General features: G+C 35.1%; 1 protein-coding gene across 17 annotated transcripts in view; it reads right to left on the bottom strand.

The window, feature by feature from the left end:
- Window positions 1-24,697, bottom strand: part of SLIT2 (slit guidance ligand 2) — a 267,201-nt gene that overhangs the window by 48,234 nt on the left and 194,270 nt on the right. For 7 of the 17 annotated variants that reach the window (XM_074904574.1, XM_074904577.1, XM_074904578.1 and 4 more), the window contains exons 11-23: window positions 24,123-24,194; window positions 23,519-23,590; window positions 21,479-21,622; window positions 21,186-21,349; window positions 20,412-20,435; window positions 18,037-18,054; window positions 16,810-16,960; window positions 12,168-12,242; window positions 7,871-8,014; window positions 6,410-6,553; window positions 5,088-5,254; window positions 4,119-4,251; window positions 1,642-1,710 (exon numbers count right to left, since the gene is read on the bottom strand). In XM_074904574.1, the coding sequence (XP_074760675.1) occupies window positions 1,642-1,710; window positions 4,119-4,251; window positions 5,088-5,254; window positions 6,410-6,553; window positions 7,871-8,014; window positions 12,168-12,242; window positions 16,810-16,960; window positions 18,037-18,054; window positions 20,412-20,435; window positions 21,186-21,349; window positions 21,479-21,622; window positions 23,519-23,590; window positions 24,123-24,194 (1,377 nt within the window). The remainder of the gene's footprint in view (window positions 1-1,641; window positions 1,711-4,118; window positions 4,252-5,087; window positions 5,255-6,409; window positions 6,554-7,870; window positions 8,015-12,167; window positions 12,243-16,809; window positions 16,961-18,036; window positions 18,055-20,411; window positions 20,436-21,185; window positions 21,350-21,478; window positions 21,623-23,518; window positions 23,591-24,122; window positions 24,195-24,697) is intronic. The other 10 variants (XM_074904590.1, XM_074904589.1, XM_074904579.1 and 7 more) reach the window with 3 other exon arrangements.

Here is a 24,697-nt window from a genome sequence, read left to right as displayed (position 1 = left end):
AATAAACATATTAGGCAAATATAACAGAGCAACCTATTCAAAAAAGAAAGAAAAAGTTTGAAGTAAACAATTTTCCTTGTTAATCTGGAACTCAGGAGACTAATATGTAATTCCTTGTTTGGCCACAAAAGAACTATGTATAGTGTTTTGGTTTCTCACATGCAGTTGGGAACATTCTCAACTTCCTAACAGCAGTATGAGGATACATTCAGAAGAGACTACAATATCATGACCCACAGGTCTAATAAATAGAGACTGTTAATACTCATCTTATTTGCATTTTATTTACTGTTCACTGATAATTTATTGTATTACATTTGTCTGCTAGATTGTATGTATTTTCTGACTAGAAGGTAGAGTTATGTGACTTCTGTCTGTGTTTGTCAAAAATAGACCATGAGTACCAAATCTTTGTGATGGAAGCCTGGTTACTATGACTCTAATTAACCTAATCTCTAGATATATATCCAGTCTCTCCTGATGCTGTTACTGCACACAGTCCAACCTATATATTTGCTTCTTGTACCAAGGTTCCAAAGTTTGTATTTATTGTGTGCTGCGAGTTAGATCTTGTATAACTTCCCCAAACAATCCACAAAGATTTCCTATAGGTGCTATGCTGTATACATTTGAGAATATTGCAAGGGGTTTTTTTCCTGATGTTGTTTGCAAAATATAAAAAGAGTTGGAAACATATTTTTTCTAAATTTGTGACCATGACCACTTTTGTCTAGCATGAGGTAAATAAAGGAAATCAAGTTCTTGTTTCTGAATGCCAAACCATTTTAAATTTTTGCAGCAAAGCTCTAAACCCAGTCAAGATGAAATTTAAGGGATTTTGTTACGTCCCTCCACTTTTTATTCTGATTATGAGGAAACCACAAACTGCTTTCAGAGTATTACACAGTTCGACATCAGCTGGTATAAATTTTTATAGTCCTAACAAAGGCCATGGAATTACAACCATTTACATCAACAGTCTTTCTATTTCTCTCGCTGTACTCTTACAAGGTACAGAAACCATATTCAAATAGTTCATGAAGTAGAGGTAATAAATTTTAGAGCAGCTAATGATTTGCCTCAAATCACAGAGTGAGTCAGCAATAGAGTTGGGAGTAAGGCATTCTAGAAAAGCTCTCTTCTTGAGTCATTAAACTATATATTGTGGGAGAAATCAAGGGGTTACATTCAAGTGTTACAACAGCTCTGTGTGCTGTTCCTGTGTGAAGCATACCACGGAGTGAAGCATATCACAGAATGTTTCTTTTGCGAATGAAATAATTCTAGTGCCTTTATGGGGCTGCGTAAGAAAACTCTGTATTTCCCTAACAACTTACTTTAATTACCCTAACTTTGTAAGATTTTACATCTCTCTTCAGGTTAACTATAATTTCTGATTATTTACTTTGTGATGTAATCAGTGGAATGAAATACCCTGTTTATAAAATGAGACTGAGTATATTATATGTAGGATGTGATAAGTAGAATAAAATAACCTCTGTATAAAATGTGGTTGGATATTTGCTAAAAGATGTATTTTATGGGTTTTTTCTTATAACTAAAACCAGGTATAATAGCATTTGCTTTTGTTTGTTTGTTTGTTTTAATTCCAGTAGAAAATGTTGCTCTAAAACTACTTACATGAGTGTTAAATGCTTGTAGTTGGAAAGCTCTTTTGGAACAAGTGTAAACTGATTTCCATCCAAATAACTAAAATAGAAAAATAAACCATAGAGCATTATGTTTTTTATTAAAACAGTAGCATCTTCATCCACTGATCTTAGAATCCAACAGTAAAGTAATAACAAATGAATACATACTATTTCTAAGAAACCTTGCTTACAAATTTTGGTTTTTAGAGACACAGTGGAGGACCTGTAGCCTAAAATCCAAATGTTATTGTATGAAATATTATGAATATTATGACATAACAGTAATAATAACCAACTCTTAAAAAGTACTTTCTATTATTTCGTGAAGACTCTGCAAAATAAGGTCTTTATCATCTCCATCTCACACATACCTACAGGTGGAAAGTAAATCTGACTTCTGCAAGTCACATTAAGTGTGGATTTTGAGTTAATGTAAACTGAAACAGACCCTGACACTGCAGAGGTAGTCCTTTACAGTAGAAACAGCAAGGGTTGGTTCCAGCTCTAGCAGCGAATTCCTTTGTCATGCCTGCAGTTCAGGTCACCTTCCCTAATTTCTCCCTGTGCATTTCATGATATATCAGGCATGACATACTACAAGCCTGTTCCTATGGAGCATGTTAGGGTTTAAAGACAGTAATCAATTACCCTCCGCTAGAAAAGTTAGATTTTTTTTTCCCCTCTTTGTAGGTTTACAGCTCCTCTATTATATTGCTTGCTCTTCTTCAGTGCTCATAATTCTCAATAACAGACTTGTTCATCCTCAGAGTTAACAGGTACAGAGCCATCAAACTGTATCAGCACCTGAGTTACAGGCAAATGAAGGTAACAAGCTTTGCCTAAAAAGCTTCCAGTGTGCAGCCAGTCATTACGAAGTACAAGTGGAGGGGTTCTTCATGTAACCAGTGCAAGTAGTTTAGAGATGATGTTTACATGATTCTCTGAAATGCAGAAGACAGCAGCAGGAAGATCAAAGGTCTTTGGTTTCTCAACTGGGGCAAATGATTTGCTGATGCTGGTATTATGGTGGTAATAGTTTTGTTTCCTGGAACCCAAGTAAAAACTACACCCTCATTATCCCTATACAAAGATATTTTAGCCATCCAAATACTTGGAACGCACTTGAATTAAGAGTAGACTCTGACAGATTAATTTTGAGCTTTGGCAACTTTTGTCTTGACTAAATCAAAAAGCTTGCTTTTTTTTTTTTTTTTTCCCTCCCTTGGATCATGCCTATTTTAGGGATGCTAGACAAATTCAAAATATGTATCTCAACAAGGTATATGCTTACACTATGTTAATGACATTACATAAATGGTGCTGAATGGAGTGTGGGTTCATATACTTAATTATTAAAAAAGAAACCAACAATATTTAAACTTTTTGAAGAACTAAGTATTCTGAGAAAATTCTTCTATTGACAGATAAATTAAGATATATTGTTTTAGCTGCAGCTGAACCGAAGTACTACAAGTATCCACTTGGCTGATAAAAATTCTTCCCTTTTCAAATGAAGCAACTATTAAGATATTTTATAAAACACATGAAGAGTACATCTTGGAAGGGTTATGCATGCTAATGAACAAGAAGAATCAATCAGTATGCAACTGCTAACAGGAACCACGTCCATTATCCTTTTGAAAAATATGCTTAATTGCATGCTTAGATGCTAATTAAAGCATACGAAATTGTACACAAATGAGTTTTCAGTCACACTCAGGGTTCCACTTGCAATTCCAAAAATACCTCTCTTTAGCTGCTTAATTTTACATTGCATTGATGCCCTTACATTGTCAAATTGTATTTATTAGGCCAACTATATTTAATTAAGTCATCTTCTATTCGAGAAAAAAAACCAACACCAAAACCTAATGAAATAAGTTATAGGTTTATATAGCTGTGTGCTTATTTGAGTTCTTAATAATTTCCCTTCATTAATGATTAAACTTTTTGGATGCTATTAAGCACCAAACTAGTGGTGGACATTTCAGAATCTTCTATATAATACCAAATGGTTAAAAATAAAACTGTTTTAGTGACTTAAGATACACAGCTATGTCTTCTGAAAAAGCACTACATTAATTCCTTCCTAAACAGTGACCATAGGTTAATCAGATTCACTGTTACCCGTAATTTAACTCATTGTAACGTGATATCCATGTTCACTTGGTTCAGTGTTGGGGATATAAATTCTCAGAGTGGTTACAATTTTATATACATATATTTTTAAAGCTCTTCAGTAACATTCTTAGAGTGTTTTGGGACTTACAAAGCATTGCTAATTCAAACTTAATCTAAAATTTCTCAAGATACTGTGCAAGTCTTTATAACTATAAAAAGGTATAACAATAAATTTCAACTGATATACTGAATCCAATTCTTCATTTTCTTCTCTGCTCGTTCTTGAACCTGACCATATAAATCTGTTATTGATTTTCATAAAAGGGAAAAAAGTGTGGCACTTACAGTTCAGTTACATCTTTTGGGATGCCTTTAGGCAAAGCTTTTAGGCCTTTGTTGCTGCAGCGAACTACTGTGTCTAGACAAGTACATTCTGCTGGACAGCGGGACAGTGGAGAGCAGCTATTGTCATCATTTCCTGGTTAATAAAAACAAACATGCAAAGCTTGCTGTACAAATATCACTTCAGTATTAGCAATAATATCCCACCTGAAATTCTTATAAGCAAACATGGTATTTCTACATGATGATATCTCTAGGTAGGGAAGACATCGTCTCCTCTGTAAACCATTGGTCCAAGAATTTACATTTCAAGTGATGCTTCACTTAGTACAATTCTGTTTTACTAGGTAAAAATGCTATTATATGGAAAAAAAAATCATTAAAGAAAGGACAAAACTTAAAATCAGTAAAGAAAGAACAAAACTTAAAATTAAAAGTAATAAAGAAAAACATATGTTGATTTTCAAAATTAGCAAATTATTAAAAATAAACAGTCTTTTTAAAGAAAAGTTATAGCCTTGAAAATTGACAAACTAATAATGCAAGAAATGGAAGCATGTGTGGGAGATGCAAGATAGCAGCCACTTTTTTTTAAGTGTTGTGGAAGTCACAAACTAAGCAAAATGGCATGTTATTTGATCAAGTATCCTGAAAGCACTTGATGCAAACATCAGCAGTTGAAAATAATCTCATCTGAACTGCAACATTTGATCAATTTATTTAATTTTTATGTTATCTCTAAATTATGACTTAGAGTACTGAACACAGGCAAGAAAAATTTTGACAGCATATATACAATAGCCATGTGTTTGCTTATCAGCCAAAAATGGGTGGAAGATTTATAAACCAATGTAGAAACAGCATGAAACACAGATGAAGTTATTTAAGCATAACATTTTGGGATCTATGGGAATCATGAGATGTACATATGAAAGCCGAAACTATAAAAAGTTAAAATATTAATTTTCTCACCATCATCACATGTGAAATCCTGAATTGCTACATCCTGGATGGGAATCTCTTTGAGGAAGTAGGGTTTCTGGCAGCGAGGGTTCCCCGTCACTATACGTTTCTTCCTTAGCCAGTCTCCAAGCCACGCGAGATGGCAGTTGCAGTTGAAGGGATTCGCCAAGAGGTTTCTGAGAACCACAGGAAAGTTTAAATCAGATTACACCATTTTTTCATCCTAAGTATTCTATTTCTATTTAAAAAAAGCTAAGCTTAAATACTGTTCTTCAAACAATACTATGTACAAACCATAGGTGAAAGCTGTAATTTAGGCTCTGTGTGGTGAATCTTGATATAACTCATTTAGAAATAATTTGAAACTGTCGAAGACCTGACTTGTAAAGCCATGCTGTACTGATAATGCAATAATTTCATATAGAAACGAAGGCTGATTACTTTACATTATTAGCTTTAACTTGACAACAGCTATTCCATTAATTTGTCATCTCAATATTTCCATCTTTTATTTGCTCCAGAGAATAAGTTTCCTATCTGAAGTGACAGCTAAGTTGATTACATGCTGGATATAAAAATGAATTTACTTCTAGAAGTCTCAGGACTTTTGGCATCTCCTTAGTTCAGCACAGACCTATTGACAATTCCATTATTTATAAACATGTCATCCTTAATATGCTCAAATTAGTCACTTGGTGCAAAGTGTCACTTTTTATGTAAAACGGGATTAAGTACTTTCCTGAATGGTGCTACCTACAAAAAGCGTTTATTCAGTAAACTGAGTGGCATCTTCAGTCATTGTTTTCCCTTCCCTTAAATTACATCATATTTAAATTTTTTTAAAAAAGCTTCTTTTTATAGAAAATGAGACTGAAGTTTTATTATAAAACATGTATGAATTAAGATCCTCAGTAGGCTGAGGAAATTTAAGGTAATAATTGGACAGCACAGTGCAGAAAGACAGACAACATGGTGATTTGACCAGCTGTGACTGTGCAATGCCTAGTCAAAATGTAGCTTTCTACCCTGGCTCAGATCAGTGGGCTTCTGTGAGGGTGGCAAGCAGGACACCCTTCCTGCCTTCTCAAGCACTTCTGGAAACCAGTCTTAACACTGCATCAAAGGGCACCATGAAAACACATGCTTCAGGTATACTCTTCATGCATCCAAGATAGTCCAGAAAATAAACTTTCTCAAAAATCCCCCTATGAACTTTTTTTCCCCTTAACTTTACCTCATGCTGTGAAATTATACAGTGAAACATTATAAGAAATGTCCCCAAAACATTAGATGTTTAAACATGGGTAAGGTAAACCACAAACATGACTTACAACGTAGAGAGCGAGTGCAGTGTATCGAAGGAGCCGGGTGCCACAGTGGTGATCTGGTTGTCATACAGCGAGAGCAGGCGGACTGAGCTCAGGCCCGTGAAGCTGTCATTTCCCACACAGCTCACGCGGTTGCTCCTGAGCATCCTGAGAAAGGAAGGATCAGCATTTCTTAGTTTAGGCTGAGCAGGGGCTGGAGCTGAAATCGTGGCCCAAGCAAGGGCCAAGAGGTATGACTCCAAAGGGACTGCTGCTGGTGGAGGAGCCACAAGTGCAGTGAGCACCCTGCTGCCTGCCACCTCACTGAAGGGACTGAGTGCAGTGTGCACGGAGCGGACCGGAAAACAGAAAGATGGGCAGGTACATTTCATGGAGGCAATGGGTGTTTCCCATAAGCATTTGTGGTTTGTTTTTTTGTTTCAATATCAGAATCAATATTTATGAGTTTGTTAATTGAAAATAAACTGATTGAAATGCCCCAAATCAGAGATACACAGCAGCCCTCTCTCTTCATGATGACAATTCTAATGCCTCCAGAGCTGGTATTTACATGGACCAGAAGGTTGTACCAGCTGACCTCCTCCTGTGGTCCCTTCACTCTGAATTTTTTTAGGATAAATTCTAGAAAATAATTGTTTATTTGAGAGCCTTTGTCACAATCTGCCCATCAATAAATGAATATTTATTCCCAATGCTCTTGTCTAAGAATAGCTGCTTCTAACAATTTTAGAAGCTTTAAATGCAAAGTTAGAAATGATAGGCCTGTTTTATTAAAAATACCTAATGTCTATGGACACCTGAAGCCTCAAAGATCATTTAATCTTGGCTCTGCTCTGCTGATCAGAAGGACAGGCTCTCTGAAGAAGGCCAAGAAGCTGTGGGTTGTCTAAAACATCTTTTTTTGAGTGGAAAGAGCTAAACAGCCTTTATGGAAAGAATGAAATGAGTTCAAGCTATAGTGCTTTTACTCCTCCCTTCACTGCTGAAATGACATTAAAATTACTTAGGAGGGAATAATTTCCCACATTCCAATATCCACCAGAATAATTTTTTCCTCTAGCAAAATTTCCAGTAATGGTTGAGCTGAATTGAATCAGACTCCATTACGTAAAATGTGTAATTCCCGTGCAAAATTATGTTACTTTGAAGCAGATGATTATTCCCATCTCTGTTTCTGCAGTTGGATGTTTACCCATTCTCAACCACTTCATCATTTTAGAGGATTCATAGTTTCTGTAGTCAAATAACCACAATGAAAAATTTCAGCTACATTATATCCATAATTAACATATAATGAATTCATATAATGTATGATAACTTTTTGTAAAAAAGGAACAAAACCCAAGATATGCTTGAATAATCCATAGCTAGTTCTCCAAAATAAACATTTTTAGGACAGATATAATATTACTTTAAAAAACACCTGGCAGAAAAGAAGCAAAGCACCCAAATAATTACACTTACAGTGTCTTGAGACTTTCTAGTCCTTTGAACATTTTGTGTCGAACATTTTCCAAGCGGTTGCTAGTGAGCAATAGTTCATTCACACCAGAGGCTCCATCAAACGCTCCTTCTTCAATATCTGTGATCTTGTTATTGCTCAGGTTTCTGTTACACAATAGCAGAAACGGAGAAGAACATGTTGTCGTTTTTAAATACCCTAAATTAATTGTTAAATGCTGCAGACTGCACAGATTCCAAGATACTGAGTTATTGTGTAATGTATTGTTCAACTTTGAACCAATAAAAGCAAAATTCAATGCCCTATAAACTAAAGAAGGAAATATTTTTAAAGCAATCTTTGGAAGATGTTTTTAAATAATGGCAATTACCCAGTCCATGCTGCCTCCACACAAGAACAAGTTTTCATAATTTTGAATCTTGTCTGTATATTTTTTCATGCCTCCAGTCCTTGTAACATTATGAGACGAATTAATAAAAAAATGATACTGTATGAGTACCGGCACAACTAACCACTCCGATTTCTTTATTTCATCTCAGCAGACACAAATATAAGAAAATAGTATAAACAGCAACATATGTAAATGAAATGTGTGAATGTAAACAGTACAGGAAACGTTAATCATTTATGACATTAGTTAAAAAGAAGGGTTTATAAGCAAGATAGTTCATTTATCTGCAATTCACATGCAAAGCAGATGAAAATGTGGGAAAAGGACCTAAAATACTGCCAAAATATTTAGTGTTGATGGGGTTTAGTTGAAATATGGAAATTATGTCCCAAATGGGTAGTATCTGTACTGTATATACAAAAGCATATATACTCAGCAACACGTTTTCTTTAGGATTTTTCATATTATTCTTGCCTCCTTTTGTTTGTTTCAGATAACTATCTACACATATTACAGAAGTACATATACACACTAAACTGTTATAATGCACCAGCGATTTTTAAAAAGCTCTTAAAAATGCTCTGAGACAATGTAAAATTAAGTGAAGCTAAAAAATTTTTATTTGGTGGAATTAATGGTGTTTTGAAAAAAATCAAATATTTGATTCAACTTCTAGAACAGGATTTTTATTGTTCAAATCAAGTGAGATACTATTTGTTAGGAAACAAATTCATACACTTCCAGAATTAACTGGTGCCATTATATAAGACAGAAAACAAGGAGTTGTGGCTTAATCCGAGTGCTGACTACTCACCCTTAGCCTAGCTGTAATTTAACATACACCTTGCCTGTGATGAAGGATACAATCATAGAAACACTCAGGTTGAAAAAGACCTTTAAGATCACCAGGACCAACCACAAACCTAACACTGCCAAGTCCACCACTAAACCATGTCCCAAAGCACCATGTCTACATGTCTTTTAAATACCTCCAGGGATGGTGACTAAACCACTTTCATGGGTAGCCCGTTCCAATGCTTGACAACCCTTTTGGTGAAGTTTTTCCCAATATCCAATCTAAACTTCTCCTGGTGCAACTTGAGGCCATTTCCTCTTACCCTAGTGCTTGTTACCCAGGAGAAGAGACTTACACCCACCTCACCACAACCTCCTTTCAGGTAGTTGTAAAGAGCGATAATGTCTCCCCTCAGCCTCCTTTCCTTCAGGCTAAACACCCGCAGTTCTCTCAGCTGCTCCTCATAAGGCTTGTGCTCCAGAGCCTTCACCAGCTTCATTGCCCTTCTCTGGACACACTCCAGCACCTCAGCATCTTGTAGTGAGGGTCCAAAAATTGAATACAATTTCTGAGGTGTGGCCTCATCAGTGCCGAGTACAGTGGGACTATTGCCTCCCTAGTCCCACTGGCCACACTTTCTGATACAAGCCAGGATGCTAATGGCCTTCTTGGTCACCTGGGCACACTGACGGCTCATGTTCAGCTGGCTGTTGACTAACAAACCCAGATCGTTTTCCACAAGGCAGCTTTCCAGCCTCTCCCCAAGCTTGTAGCGTTGCATGGGGTTGTTGTGACCCAAGTGCAGGATGTGGCACTTGTTGATCTCATACAATTGGCCTTGACCCATTGATCCAGCCTTTTCAGATCCCTCTGTAGAGCCTTCCTACCCTCAAGCAGATCAACACTGCTGCCCAACTTGGTGTCGTCTCCAAAATTACTGAAGGTGCACTCGATCCCCTCGTCCAGATTGTTGATAAAGATATTAAACAAAACTGTCCCCAGTACTGAGCCTTGGGGAACACCACTTGTGATTGTCCACCAACTGGATTTAACTCTTCACTCTTTAGGCTTGCCCATCCAGCCATTTTTTTATCCAGAGAAGCGTATGCCCATCTAAGCCATGAGCAGCCAGTTTTTCCAGGAGAAATGGTGTCAAAGCCTTTACTAAAGTCTAGACAGACAATATCCACAGTCATCGCTTTAATTTAGTTTCACAGTGGAGCTGTTCTGTCTTCTGTAAAGTGTTGCACAAGACTGGAAGCAAGAAACTCATTATTCCTCTCAGATGACTTACCCATGTCAAGCCCTTAGTCTCCTAAAATCTTACTTGTTCCTGGTGTAACATGGATACTACTTCACCCACTTCACAGAGATATTTTAAGGATTAATGTTGCATAGCTAATCAATGATGCAGTGCATACAAGTGCTTTATTACTGCTTAACCATCTAATCAATGAAACATTTAGGCTCCAATTTTTCAATGTCATCTGTGCAGAAAGACCTTTGCACCTATTTGAGCCTCCAGAAGAAATATGAGCTCCACAAAAATACAGAATTTACTCCTATTTGTGTCTCTGTAACATCACTGCCTCACTGCTTTCCAGTCATTCTTGACCAGTCACTGGATTATTCTCTGAATTTAAGAATATTGTAACAACTGATAAATATATTAGGAAGTTACAGAGCAGTATTATTAAAAATGTGAACTTTTCATTAACAATTTCTCAATTTTGTCTTTCCTCAATTATTCAGATTTCAAAGCTTTTGGGAGTTTCAGCAGACAGCTACACTGAGACTGATTAATATTCTTCCTTTTCTTTCTTTCATCTTGAACACCTCCTCAGCTAAAAAGCAGCATACTAGCTTTAGATCATATGAAATGTTTACTAAACTACCTTTATAGTCTGAAAATCTGTAATTACTGACAATATATTCTCTTTAACATTTTTCTTAAATATGAACTGATAGATGTGTGTGCATGTGTGTGTGCACATGTGTAAGTATGCCTCATCGAGTATTTTATTTATTTCAAAGGCTCTCTGTAGCTGTAAAAAGTGCTAATCTGAGATCCCTGAGGAATAAGAAAAACTGGGTATCTACTGTCTACTACCAGAACAGTGCTGTGCAAGACATTCCTACATTTTTTTAAAAGTATCTCAGCCCAATTCAAAGCGGCAAGGTGTGCTCAAGTGGATAGGTCAAAAGCAAAGTTGATGTTCCTTTTTTTTTTCAAAATCTTTGTCTATTACCTAAAAAATTCTATAATAAATATTTAACTGTGATTGTGACAGCTGCCAGCAAGGATCTGGATAAGGTTAATAGCTAAGTAATACTATTTTTCCCCTTGAGATTTTGGTCACTAGTAATATAGATTGATCTTTTACAAATGGTAGTAACTTGGTGAACCACAAAACAGTGCATAATGTTAACTAATCTTATCTATTTTTATGTACATTTTTGTTCACTACTTATGTTTGGATCTAATTCTGAAAAGGTTGAGCACAGTTACTAAGTCTGACTAAATGATCTACTCTTAAATATATCTTTTACATAAGTGAAAGGAAAGGTTTTCACAGATTTAGTAACAATTGCAACTGGTAAGATTATAAACTCCTCTTAGAACATGAACTGTGAAGTGGACTTTACACGGATGAGCTATCAAACCATTTTTTTCTGAGTCATTTAATTTTGATATTCCCTTCATCTAATGACAGTTTAATGAAGCACAGAATCAAAGGCATGTCTTCAATGTGCTGAAGGAGGCAAAATTGCCTGGTTAGGCAGTAGTACAGGAAGTTATAAATGATTACTGGAACCTTTTTTGAGCAGCTTATACTGTGAGCTCCCTGCTGTGGCAGCATAACAGACCAGCTGGCTGGACACTGCAGTGAAGGTGCCGGAGCTATACACTGTAAGTTTTTGCTGGCAGTGCCTAGTCCCATAGAGAAGAGCTGCCAACTCCGACCTACCTCAGTGATTAATTTAAACCCATTCTTGATTTTTTATTAGAATATGCTGAATCCTTTATAGATAAGAACTAAGAAAGGTGGAGAAACACAGCAAGGAGCTAACACGCTATATGAATAGACAAGGTCACTGAAGTTGCACTTACATTTTACGCAGTTGAGGAAGTTTCTTAAAGATTCCAGTAGCTTCCAGGACTGAAAATTCATTGTTATTTAGTCGCCTAGAAGAAATAACATCAGTTTAACAAAAAAATTATTCAGGTATTGATACAGAGTGTTCCACACTAAGAGAACTTTTCAGAATTGTTTAACTGAATAACTGGTGTTTAACTGGTAGCTGAAGAACAATTCCCCATATATACTGACATTTCTAATTCTGATAATTCCTCTGAATGCACATTCTTATTAGTTAAACTTAGGCATACATAAGACATACAGAATCAAAACCATATCACAAAATATCATACAACTAAAACTGCAGAGAAATGTAAAAACATTGTTTTCATTTTTCTTCTAAGGGAAGAAAAACAAAAATGTAACTAAGAAAGGATTCCATGGCAACTTATAAATAAAAATCTTTAAGAAGTACATATAAACCACTGAAGATTAGTTTACTGTTCTTTAAAGGATATCAGGTGGGGTCTGCCAGACATCTGGAGGTGCTCACAGAACACTATTTACAAGAATGAAATAATTACATTATGCTCAAAGCTTTCGAGTAGGGACTGAAACACACTGCATAGGTCTTCCCAAGAACTTAAAAACAGTTCTCTGACCATGGTTTATCTTCAGATCACTACATCTAACACACATGTATTGCATAAGAATGGATTAAATGTTGATTTGTAGCACTACAAGAAGGTATATAATGAGCAACAAATACTAGCTGAATAGGGCTCTTTCCTGCCCTGCTATCGAGGCTGTTCCAGCATAGTATACTTTTATCAACTGCTAGGTTAGGGGACTATGTAGATTTCTAAAAATATCTGCACTAATCCAGTATTCCCTATTTCTTCTCTTGAAAAGAAAACGGAAATTATGAGTCTTAGATTCTTTGTATGCTTTAATGGAGTCATCTTATTAAGGAAGGGAGTCTGTCCAGCTTTTATTTAGAGATCTTAAAAAGGAAGAGATGACTGACAAGATCTCTGTGAAATGAAATTCAGCATAATTCTAAACTCAGAATGCTTTTCAAAATTACCTTATTGAAAAATTAAAAAAACCCTAGAAAATAAAAGAAAGCTGCTCATTCATCCTTCCTTCCTGCTTATTCTCAATGATAGCCAGAAGGGAAATTAAGGTTGTAAATCTGAAGGTATGGCTGTACAATAGTTTCAGCACAGAAGAAACCAAGAGAAGAGAGGAAGGAGTTTTTTGCATATACACAGAACATGTGTATACCACACTGAAGTATAAGGAACGTGAATTTCAAAATCTGAAAAATCATCTCTGAAAATCAGCTAAATAACTTAATGTGATTTTTTAGTGAGACCATATCAAATTAGTTTTTGCACAGTGTCAGTTAACAAAGTTACTTCATCATTAGCAATAGACTTTTTTCCCTGTCCATCAACAACTGAAGCACCAAGCATTCTCTAAATATTGACATTTCAAATATTTTTTATGTGTTATATCATCTATTAGAATGATCTGTTTGTGGAAAATTTACTGATTCTAATAAAACTTGCTGTGCTCTGTTGCAAACATTTCTAACCCCACTGATAAAGGCAAATGATTTGATCCTTTCCTCTTTGCAACAACATTTTACATATTAAAAATAATTTACTTGGACTCTCCCCTCAAGTTTCTTTCACACAAAGGCATTAAATCTTTTCAGATTTTCCTTGGAAGTCTTATCTTCTAGATGATTCTTGTTCTTCTTGAAATTTTTTCCAAGGCATTCATATCCATCTTGAAAAGTGTAGTCTTTGACACATTATCTCAGCTGATATTTTACTACTGTTATGTAGAGTAAAACAATTATTTCATATAACTTACATACTACCCCCCTCTACAGATATCCCAAAATGAGATTTGTAGCAGTAGCAGTGCCCAATGGCAGTCCTTCATCTTTAAAATGTATGATACCACCATAGCATTTATCTTCAATTACTTGCTGGTTATTCCTCGCTCTTGTATTTGCTGCTCATTAGTCCTATCTAACGTCATATTTAGAAAATGAATTTTTATTTTATTTAAACTAGTCTTATTCTGCTACTAATATTATAGAACAATTTTAAGAATCTCCCATGTGTTTTGAATTTGTGTACTGTGTTTAAAACCATAGCACAAATCATCTTTTCTCTCTAATTTAGTGTATAATGGTGATATTACAAATCGTGTGTTCTCACTGAGGGAACACTCACAAATAAAGGGCCATCAAGAGTTACAAATTAGGGGTTTATGGTCAGAGGAATGACCACATGGATCACATAGAATTTCTATGGCTTTAGATCTGGAATTGTTAAATATTTGTGCAAGAAGTTCTCATTCTATTATCATGATAAGTGATATAAACGTAGAGGACTCAAAATTATTACAGATGACTGGAAAATGAAGAGATGTGGTGATATTTCCCTTCTGGATCTTAACATAATTATTTTTTAATCCCAGTGCTCTTTACTGGTAAAGACAATGATAGTTGTTACCTGTCAATCACTTATGATTTGATTTGAAATTGATTATGAAAATGACCTTAAAAATACTTGTATCTGTTTTATTCAAAGAAAAGTACTGCAATTTCATTCTCAAATGATGTCTAGATACTCTGTTTCTCTGTTTTATTTGATGCTTTTTCTTGTTACATTTTAAGACCATCTTACTTGGATAAAGTGCTGGATAGAAAAGGGCTCTTTAATGACAAAAAATGTAAAGGAAGCAATGATGGAAACTGAAGAGAGGTAGATTACATCTGGAAGTAAAATTCCCATTTTCAAAGATTTTAACAGAAGGGAGATGATTAACACTCTCAGGGAAACACTCTCAGGGAAATGGTGGATTTTTAATCCACTGATACCTTCAAACAAGACTGTTTTCTGAAAGAAGTGCTGTAACCAAACCTGAATTATGTTTTAGTCAAACACATTTTATTGTTGGCTGATTGAGAGTTTAGGATACACAGCAGATGAGGCTTGATGACTTAATTGTTTCTTCTGAATTTAATATGTATGAATTATGATTATAGAAAGAAAATACTTGAAGTTTATCTTCCACATGTAAATAAATGAATATGAAAAACAACAATTAAAATACTAAATTAAGATTATTATTATTTCTTTAGAGCAGAGAGAATTAAACATGAATCCTTATAAGAATTAAGACAATGCATCCTTATCACTTCAACAACTACATTTCTCCTCTCTTGGTTCAGTAACTATGATTTTTACAACCATTTATGATCTACACTTTAACCTGTTACCCATTCATCAGTTTTTATTCTTCAAGTAATTTTCTCTCAAAATATTATAGCATAACGTAAAATGTATTTCTTCACAGAAATCTATCTCCCTTTATTGAAGACTGTGTATCAATTTTTTCTTCTCTGGCATTACCTCATGAACAGTAAGTCAACAGTGTGAACATGGCCAAAAGCTGAGCTTTGCTTTTCCCACATATGCCACTTTTTCAATTGAATTTACCATCATTCTGGGCACAACTAGGATTACCACTCAGATTTGTAATTAGAACATGACTAAGTTCAACTCCTTCTCCCCAATGAAAGACAGACAAAAATCTTCATCTCTATTTACATAATATTTCAGTTCAGAATCCTTTTCCTGTCCAGATATTCAAAATCCTTAACCATGGTCTCATTATTTCATACCTTCAGAGCTGTACTGTTGCTTTGATGCCAGCTGCCAACTGATTATCTCTTAAGAAATATGACATACTGTTGCTCATCTCACCCCTGTGGGTCACAACTTGATCACAGTACTCCCGTCTCCATATCTCTGCCCCTCCTCTACTACATCAAATCAAAGGTCCCTCTCTTTTGTTCCTCAACATTCTGACTTGTTTTTTAAACTGAATCTCATAGGAAAAACAGCTATTTCCTTCTGCCTTTGCTCTGCTATTGGTGGCCACTTTCATCTCCACCCTTTCGGCTGATCCTTCAAGCATCTCTGCATTTCCCATGCTTAGTGCATGGGAAAACCTTGTAAAGCTGTCTTAATTTTACCTTTTGATCCCTCCTTGAAGACCATTTCAATTGTAATGCCTACAAATCATTCCCATACAGCACTTATTAAGTAAGTAATAATCTGTGACTTCTTTTCTGCTCATCTCTGTTAATTTCATTTTTAGATATCTCATCTTTTTAACCCAACCCTGTCTTGTTTTATCTTTATCTTCCTCTTAGCTGTATCTTCCTCTGGTCTCCTGTCTGACACACATGATGTGTGCTTTGAAGAATCACCTCTTTTATTAAACACATAGGTAGCACTTTTTAAGACAGAATTCTGGTTCCTGGATGTCCTACTTGCTCTTGTAGTTAAAATAAAAAGCAAAATAAGCCCCGTTACCTTTCAAAAAAATCCAAGTGGGTAGGTCATATACTGGAGAATTAGAAACAAAGAATAGTTACATTATTCATTTATCCTAAGTTTTTAAGGCTACATGGTACAGAAATGATGCATAAATAATTTTTTCTTAATATCTATCCTTTGAAGTGCACCACAGAGGTTACATTTAATCTTTGTTGTTCAAAAAAGTAAAGCTGTGGTTTTATATTTGAAAATTTTAGTTAGTTTTTCACTAAGCAAATAATTATTTATTATGGGTTCAACTTACAACTCTGCTGTGTACTGGGGGATGTGATCAGGAATTTTGTTGAGTTTCTGATTGGAGCAGTCCACTGTGGTCCCTTCACAGCGACATTTCTCAGGGCAAGCCAAATCTGCAAAGCAGTCTCCACTTAATTTGGATCTGTAATCTTCGGTGCCTGTGGAAGAGTCAAGTCAAAATACAGATACTGAGTCAATAAAGTATAAGATTTGCTTCTTGTGAGAAGGTTGGAAAGATGTCTGCAATGCAGATAACGGGTGGGCAACTTGGGAAATGCATGATAAACTTTGTGATACTGAACAGACACAAGGGCTTCAAGAGAGGGTTAAATATAGGGGCTTAAGATATGCTGGAAAAAGAAACTGTGACCAACTTCACATACAGGATAACATTAACTTGAGCTTTTCACAGCTGTACTTTCTGCTGATGATGTCAGCCAATCTAGCCTTGTTTATAGCTAATCACACAAATGGCACTGATTCTTTTAGAATTTATTTTATTTCTTTGTATCAAGAATAAATAGATCCTGAATGCCACCTTTTCTCTTTCACTTGTTACAAATTTGTATTGATGACTGGACTTAGTTAACCTCTGTGATTTTTTTTTTTTTTTAATAGTCCTGATACTCCACATCATCTCAAACGTAAGATTGAAAGCCCTGTTTTCAGCTTTAATTTAAAAAAATGTGTGATCCTGACTTAAGCCTCAGCAGCTTGCCATGCTGTAGAAAGCTGCGTGACGTTCCATGGTGCTTGACAGAACCATGTTTTACTCATACCTCACAACCACATGGTTAGATCAAGCACAACAGAAAATCTCGCTACGTTATCAAAACTGCATCCATTAGGCCAAGGATAAGAGCAAGGGAAAAGAGGAAGGAGTAGCGTTTGAAGTTTAATACTTGCTTACATGACATGGCATTCTTATGACTGAATGTCCAGTGCCACAGTAACAGTATTACTGTCACAGATTAAATAAAAAGTACCAAAAAAAAATGAACCACATTGAAAGTTTCCTCCACCATTTCCCAGAGTCAGTCAAAGAAAACGTCCTAAACATATCAGGAGAAAACATCCAGTAAGGAACTGAGGGTGGGTGACAAAGAAAACAAAGAGAAGCTGAAAGGACCTGTGGGTTCTTCTTGGACAAAGGTGAAAAGACTGAGACTAGTAGAAGGTGCATCAGGGCTGGGAGGTACATTGTGATTTAGCTCAGACACTGAACTTTACTTACAGCCAAAATGGTGAACTCCTGCAAAAGTAAAGATAGCCAAGAAGGAAAGAAAGACAGAGTAATCCCAATTAAGACAAAAACATGAACTAAACTCTCACGTTCTCTACTCAACTTTAGTTTGATTAGATGATGTTGATAAGGGGTACCATCTTCAGCAGATAGAAAGAATAATTCATTTTAAGTGGCATTTAAAAATGAAGATTGGGGTTAATTACAGATTTCATATAGGATAATGATGCCTCCCATGCATTATTCTTCACTATTTTGAATGTTTTCTTAAAAGCTGCTCCCTTGAACATATACACATGCTATGCCACTTAAAACCTTAATAAACCAAAGAAACATAGGAGAAACAGATTTCTCAGGGGATGACAAAAAACCCCAACTCATCACATATTATGTTATCTAGCACTTTTAAATGTCTAAGTAACACATATAACTACATGGAATATTTCTGAGCTACCAGACAAATGATATTTTTTCAATTTAATGGTTTAATACTTGTATAACCTTTAGTCTTCCAAATGACTATGATGAAATTGTATTAAGACTTCCTTAGTGTCCGCAGAACAAGATCTCACAATGAAATATTTAAACAAATATAAAATATTTGTAAGTTTTAAAAGAAATGCTAACATTTTTACAGTATTCACTGAAGTGTAAAAAAGTGGCTTTAGCACTTTTAAATACCCAATAAGGAAGGTTAAACTACTTTTTTTTTTTTTTTTTTTCCTCCTGCATCTAGAATAAATCACTCTTATCACTTGAAACAACTAAACTATTCAGGGACAAGATTTTGAACAACTAAAATAATTTTGTGCAGCATCTTGCTGATAACCTGATAGAAAGAAAAAGCACAGAAGCTGTATTTCAAGAAGCAGGTCTGTAACACTTTCAGATTAATTATTTTTCTTCTTATTTTTTCAGAAACAGCATTTTTTAAAGGGTACATAAACAAACCTTAACTGCATGTGTGGCCATATTATAAACAGGCTGTGAAGACATTTTTGCTGGCAAGAAAACACTTCTAACTCAGAGACAAAAGTTGGTGCTGGCAAGGTTGAGTAGAAGTCACTCTGTGGCAGGAATACAGCTGTTCTACTCATTAAGGAATTGAGTGGTACTACAGGTTTGAGAAATTGAATCCCCCTCTGTTTTATGCTGGTTTAAAACACATTTTCGCGGCTGCCAATGATGAAAAATTGCTGCCTTATTTGGTATTTCATTTTGGTCTTTCTTCATATTCAAACCAACTTTATTATGAGGGCGTGAAGAACTTCACATGATTGCTGCATATTTAAGTGATACATCTCACAGTATTATGGAAAGAGCTATTAAACATACCAGCTTAAAAGACAAAGACCACTGCAGAATGACAATATACCTGTAGTAGTTGAAAGAACAAGTGCACTGGTGTCATAATCAATTGTTGTAGATATTTTTCTAGGTATTAAACTGTGGTATAAACACCTGCTTGCAAATCACATACTGTAATTCATCAATAGATTCATTATTCCCTTGTTTATTTTGTCAATCAATCATTTATAATCTGTTAGGAAAATAATGCAAGCGCATCATTGGTTTTTTTACTATTAAGAATCAGTGCACACACCTGACAAGCAAGGTAAAATAAAGAAACAAACGCATTTCAAAGAGCTAGGGCCAACATCAGTAAATCTTTTGTGAAACTATCAGACTTATTGTAGCTTAAAGCAGCGTGTAAATTGCTGTTTCACTCCAACTCTAAAGTCGTATTTTCTTTAACGGAAAGCATTTCTGATTCATTGTATGTGTGTGACCACAGAATGCCTTTAATGAAGAATATCAGCTTTCTTTTCCAAGCATTCCACTGTGATTTCGTAAACACAAGGAGGGTGAGCAAGCAGTAGCTGCAGCCAGTGTAGAGCATGAAAGCAAAGCAAGAAAATGTTCATTTGTAAAACGTTTATTTTTATAAGTTGTACTAGCTCTTTGATGTTAGTACAGTTTCCTGTGTTTAAAAGCAGCTCAGGAGCTACATTTAAAAACAGTAGTGGCAGAAAGGCAAGGTATAAGATAAGTAAAGGTGTCAATTGAAATATGAACTAGCAGGTGCAACCTTCTAAATAATTTAAGTAGATGTATAATTTTGGTAGGTTGTGTGCAAATTTGTGAGACCAAAAAAAAAAAAAGTAAATGGAGCTGCATGCTAAGCTCTTATATTTAGAAAACAGAACTACTAGTACTCTACAAAGGAAAACTATGTCTAGCTACAGGTATTGACTAATGTTAATACACATGCATCAGTTTCCTAAAAGCTATAACAAACTTTGCTTTTTGGGGGAAAGGGAGAAAGTATCTGCAGTTAGTCAATCTTACTGCAGAGCCAAACCTACCTGGAATGAAATACTGTTCTTTAGCTAAATAAAGAGAAAAAAAAAAATAGAAGATGCACCTGAATGTCAGCAAGCAAAGAATGAGTTTTATTAGATTAAGTATGGACTACAGTTAACTACAGATAATTAAGTGAAAAAAATGTGTATTCTCAACGAGAGCTGATAAACAACAAAGTGTGAATAGTCATAAATGTATCCGGAACATGGATAACAAACAGTTCTCATCTGGTATTTGCACTTGAGACTGAATAAATTGTAGAATGTGAAATGCACCTGGAACAGCTGGATACCATATGACAAGTTAGGATTTAGAGAAATGTAAGTAGGAAATGGAGTGAGATTAGAAAAAAGAAAACAGTAAATTTCAGTATGAGGTAAGCTCCCTGTATAAAATGAATATGTCATGTTTCCATATTTAGCTAGAAATTTTTAGATCTTTCACATACTCCAGAGCCTTGTGGAAATTTTACAAAATGATTTATGTGGGTGATACTTGTAGTGAATAACTTCAGCATTTCATTCTGAAGTATTATATATTGCATTTCTTTTGTTGGATTTAATGCTACTCAGAAATAGTGCCAAATGTGTTAACTATAGTAATGTTCCGTGATCCCATAGTCTATGACTTCCATGATTTCCCCCCTTCAGTCAAAGAACTAAAAAAGATTCTGCAATGTTTAATGCTTCCATAGAGAGCCAGCTGCCTTCATTAGAACTTCCACAACCACTGTTTTTGCTAATTAAAAAAAATAGCAGCTGAACTAAAAAAATTACCTGAGCAGCGGAATTTCTTGCTTTTGATCTGGCCGATCCTTTTGTTTGCCAGACGGCGGGGGCTGGTGCAACGGGCACCACTGGTCTCAATGGGGTTTGTATGAAGATAATCCGCCAGCCACTTCAGATGGCAGTCACAGATAAATGGGTTCTGAGCCAAATGCCTTTCATGAAGAAAAAAAATTATAATTTCACACATTATTTCCCTTTGGTCCCAACACTTCCTGATATTTTTAGTGCATTGTAGAATAAGAAGTCATACTAAAGACAACCATAAACAGGAGCATACATACAAGGTCTGAATTGCACGTAGGGGTGAGAAGGTGCCTTTTGCAATGGTCTGCAGCTTGTTGTCATACAAAGAAAGAAGATTCAAGTTGTGCAGATCTTGAAAAGCATCAACTCGCAGGCAATTGATCTTGTTGGCGTTCAATAATCTGTTCAATGGAAGACAATTATAACATTGAAAGAATTCACTCAGTATCGCTTCAGCTTCAGCGTTTTTCACAGATAATTCTTTGTGTGCATTTGTAACCAGAACAAGAGATGTAGTAACAAATATTAACTGACAGTGACATATGGCATTTCAGGGAATTGAAATATCTTATTTAGGTGTTCTGAAATTATTCCTAAATATTTGTACCTTGGAGTTGAAATGTGTGGGTTTGTTCAGCTAAAATCACATTTCTGATATGGGTTGATAAAGCGTGCATGTGTGGTGTTTGTGCAAAGAAAGAAGCTTAAAAAATCAAGTATCTGCAAGGAAAAGTACTTTCTTTTGCCAAATAAATAAACAAACAAAAAAGGAACTGAACACTGTGTTCATTAGCTGGAAGAGATGTGCAGTGGCACTTTTAATTATATGTTACTAATCAGCATGCTGCCGCATTAACAGAGTTGTAGTAAAAACTGGTGGCATGGAATATATCCAAATCTGTCTTGGATCCTTTTTCCTCTCCGTCTTCAAAGGGAACCTTTTCTTCCCTGTACCTCCCAGACTTCTGAAGTTAAAGCACACAAGCCAATCTAAACCAACTCCTTCATGCTTTTGAAGAGGAAGAAAAATAAAAATGTCATTCAACTAGGTGCATTTTTATAACCAAATACCTTTGATTTTTTCCCATTTCCAGACAGAAATGGAATGGAATGGTGGATTTGGAAACCAATGCTCTGATAAAAACTTTCACCACACAAGTGAAAATTTACTTAGACTGAAATGTATTGTCTATGCAAAGTATAATAAGTTATGGACATTTTTTTTTATACAGAATAAACGGAAGTCCAGAGATGACACTTCATTGTTTTTTTTCTTTTTTAAATCTGAACTATGTTTTCATAACTAAAAACTCTTTAAACGAAAACAGGAATGCATGCCCCCTCTTCCCCCCATTATACTAATCTGTGACTAAAAATAAATCAAAACTTAAACCTCTAGGTGGTGCTAGAACTTGCATTTTCTTTGTATCTATTTACTGTTTTGCCATCTTCAATAAATTGTTAATAGACATTTTGCCAATTACTACACTATAAAATCTGGACGTTAAATACTTCTTATCAAGTGGGAAGAAGTTATAAATTCTTTAAGAAGAAGCGTTAAATCAACAAGTCAGTTATTCTGGGTCAATTCCTTCCAAAAAACCCACTTGTTTTATGGCCTATTTCACAAATTTCTTTTACACAGTACAGCTAGTGCACAGCCTCCTCTGCTAAATTTTGACAATATTTATTAAATATATCACCATGAAATTCTTCTTTATTCCCAGTATTAAATATAAATAGAAATGGTTTATAAGATTACATGTAAAAATTTTCAGTGTTAAACGAAATAGCAGCTGGAGTTCACGTAGTCAATGAATTGTACAGAGAAGAGTGAAAGAAAACATTAAAGGTCATCAATGAAACTGTAGTACTACTCTGTTCTTCCAAGGGTGCAACCAGAAATACAGTTACATAGCATTTCCACTACATATTTTTTCTGTATAGAACAAATATTCCTTTTATGGTTCTCACACAACTTTAGACATACTACACTGCTTGCAGGACAAGACACAGTATCCTATCTTACATGTTTTATCCTTCCAAAATCCATACAAGAGAACAGTTTCATTTTAACCATTTTAGGCTGACATTAAGTGAGATATATCAAATTTGTGGATGAATGGCAAGCTGACCTGCAACAGTCTTGACTCCTTTGGCTTTAACATAATTTATTCTTCTCATACTCTGATCTTAAATCTGGATTTCCTGCCAGTTCTTCTCCAGGCGTAAATCTCTCATCATGTTTACCCTTCTGAGTTATCCCAAAATAGAATAAATATTAAAAAAATACTCACAGCAATTGCAGAGAAAAGAGTCCTTCGAATAGGCCCTTTGGAAGTTCTGTAATTTTATTGCCATAGAGGACACTGTAGCAGGAAATAATAAAGCACACAAAGCCGCCATTATGGAAGGCATATACTATATGATTTTGACATTAAAAATAAAGAAATTTCCATGTCCTGAAGAGAATTTAACAGCAACAACTTGATACTTGCAAGATCCTTGTAGTCCTGTGAGGCAGCAGAATCACACATTTTCCCAAAAGGTGTGTTGCCCAAAGATCTGTCAGCAGAATCAGCACCTCACTGTTTACAGCCTAACCAAGGGACCTTGGGAAGTGGATTTGCTGTTTGTAACAACTAACTGGGGAATAAAAGAAATGTTTGATTTTGTTCAACTCTTTGCCATGAATGTATTTATGAAAAACCCATACATTTTTAGTGTCCAGCTGCAATACAGTATTCACTTATTATTCTAATATTTTGAAATTATTTTTACAGCTTTCAGAATTGATCAAATTTCTATGAAAATTCTGTAGGGAGCCAAAAATCCAAAATAATTTCATTATAAGAATGTGAGAAATTTGCTTCTGTTTTTACAGGTCAAATAGATACCTACAGTGAATTGAGTGAACGCAAGCCCTGGAAAGCATCTGGAGCTGCTTCAGAGATCTGGTTATTGCTCAGGTCACTGAAATACATGAAATTTGTTTCAATTAATTCAAGCTATTTTCAAAATAGCTAATATTAAAATAATATGTAATTTGAATTAGGCATGGAAAGGAGAGGGAAATTAAAATATTTATGTGAAACACTGCCAAAGAATTTTAACATAAAACCACTGAAATTGCCAGTAAACTGAAACAAAATGCATGGTTAAAAATAGACTTTTCAAATGCTTGGAAAAAAAGACAAAAATATTTACTTTTTCTAATTGCTTAAATACATTTTATAAAGAATTGTCTGTTTGCTATGACCATAGGACTATACAGCCATAAAGATATTCTGAAATAGCAGTGGTTTATCCCCATTAATTTATTTTTTATAGACTGTTCATTACAGTAACATATTGCTTCTATAAAATAATTTCAATACTTGGTAAAAAAAAAATTATTGTTAACGTGACAAAGATGTTATCTGGTCTTGATAATCAGCTTGCCATATCAGTTGAACTTTCAGCAGTCAAACTTTCTT

This window comes from Athene noctua, chromosome 4 (assembly GCF_965140245.1).
Source record: "Athene noctua chromosome 4, bAthNoc1.hap1.1, whole genome shotgun sequence".
Classification (NCBI taxonomy): Eukaryota; Metazoa; Chordata; class Aves; order Strigiformes; family Strigidae; genus Athene; species Athene noctua.
Note: the sequence above shows the minus strand (reverse complement) of the source record. Positions and strands in the feature narration are given on the sequence as shown.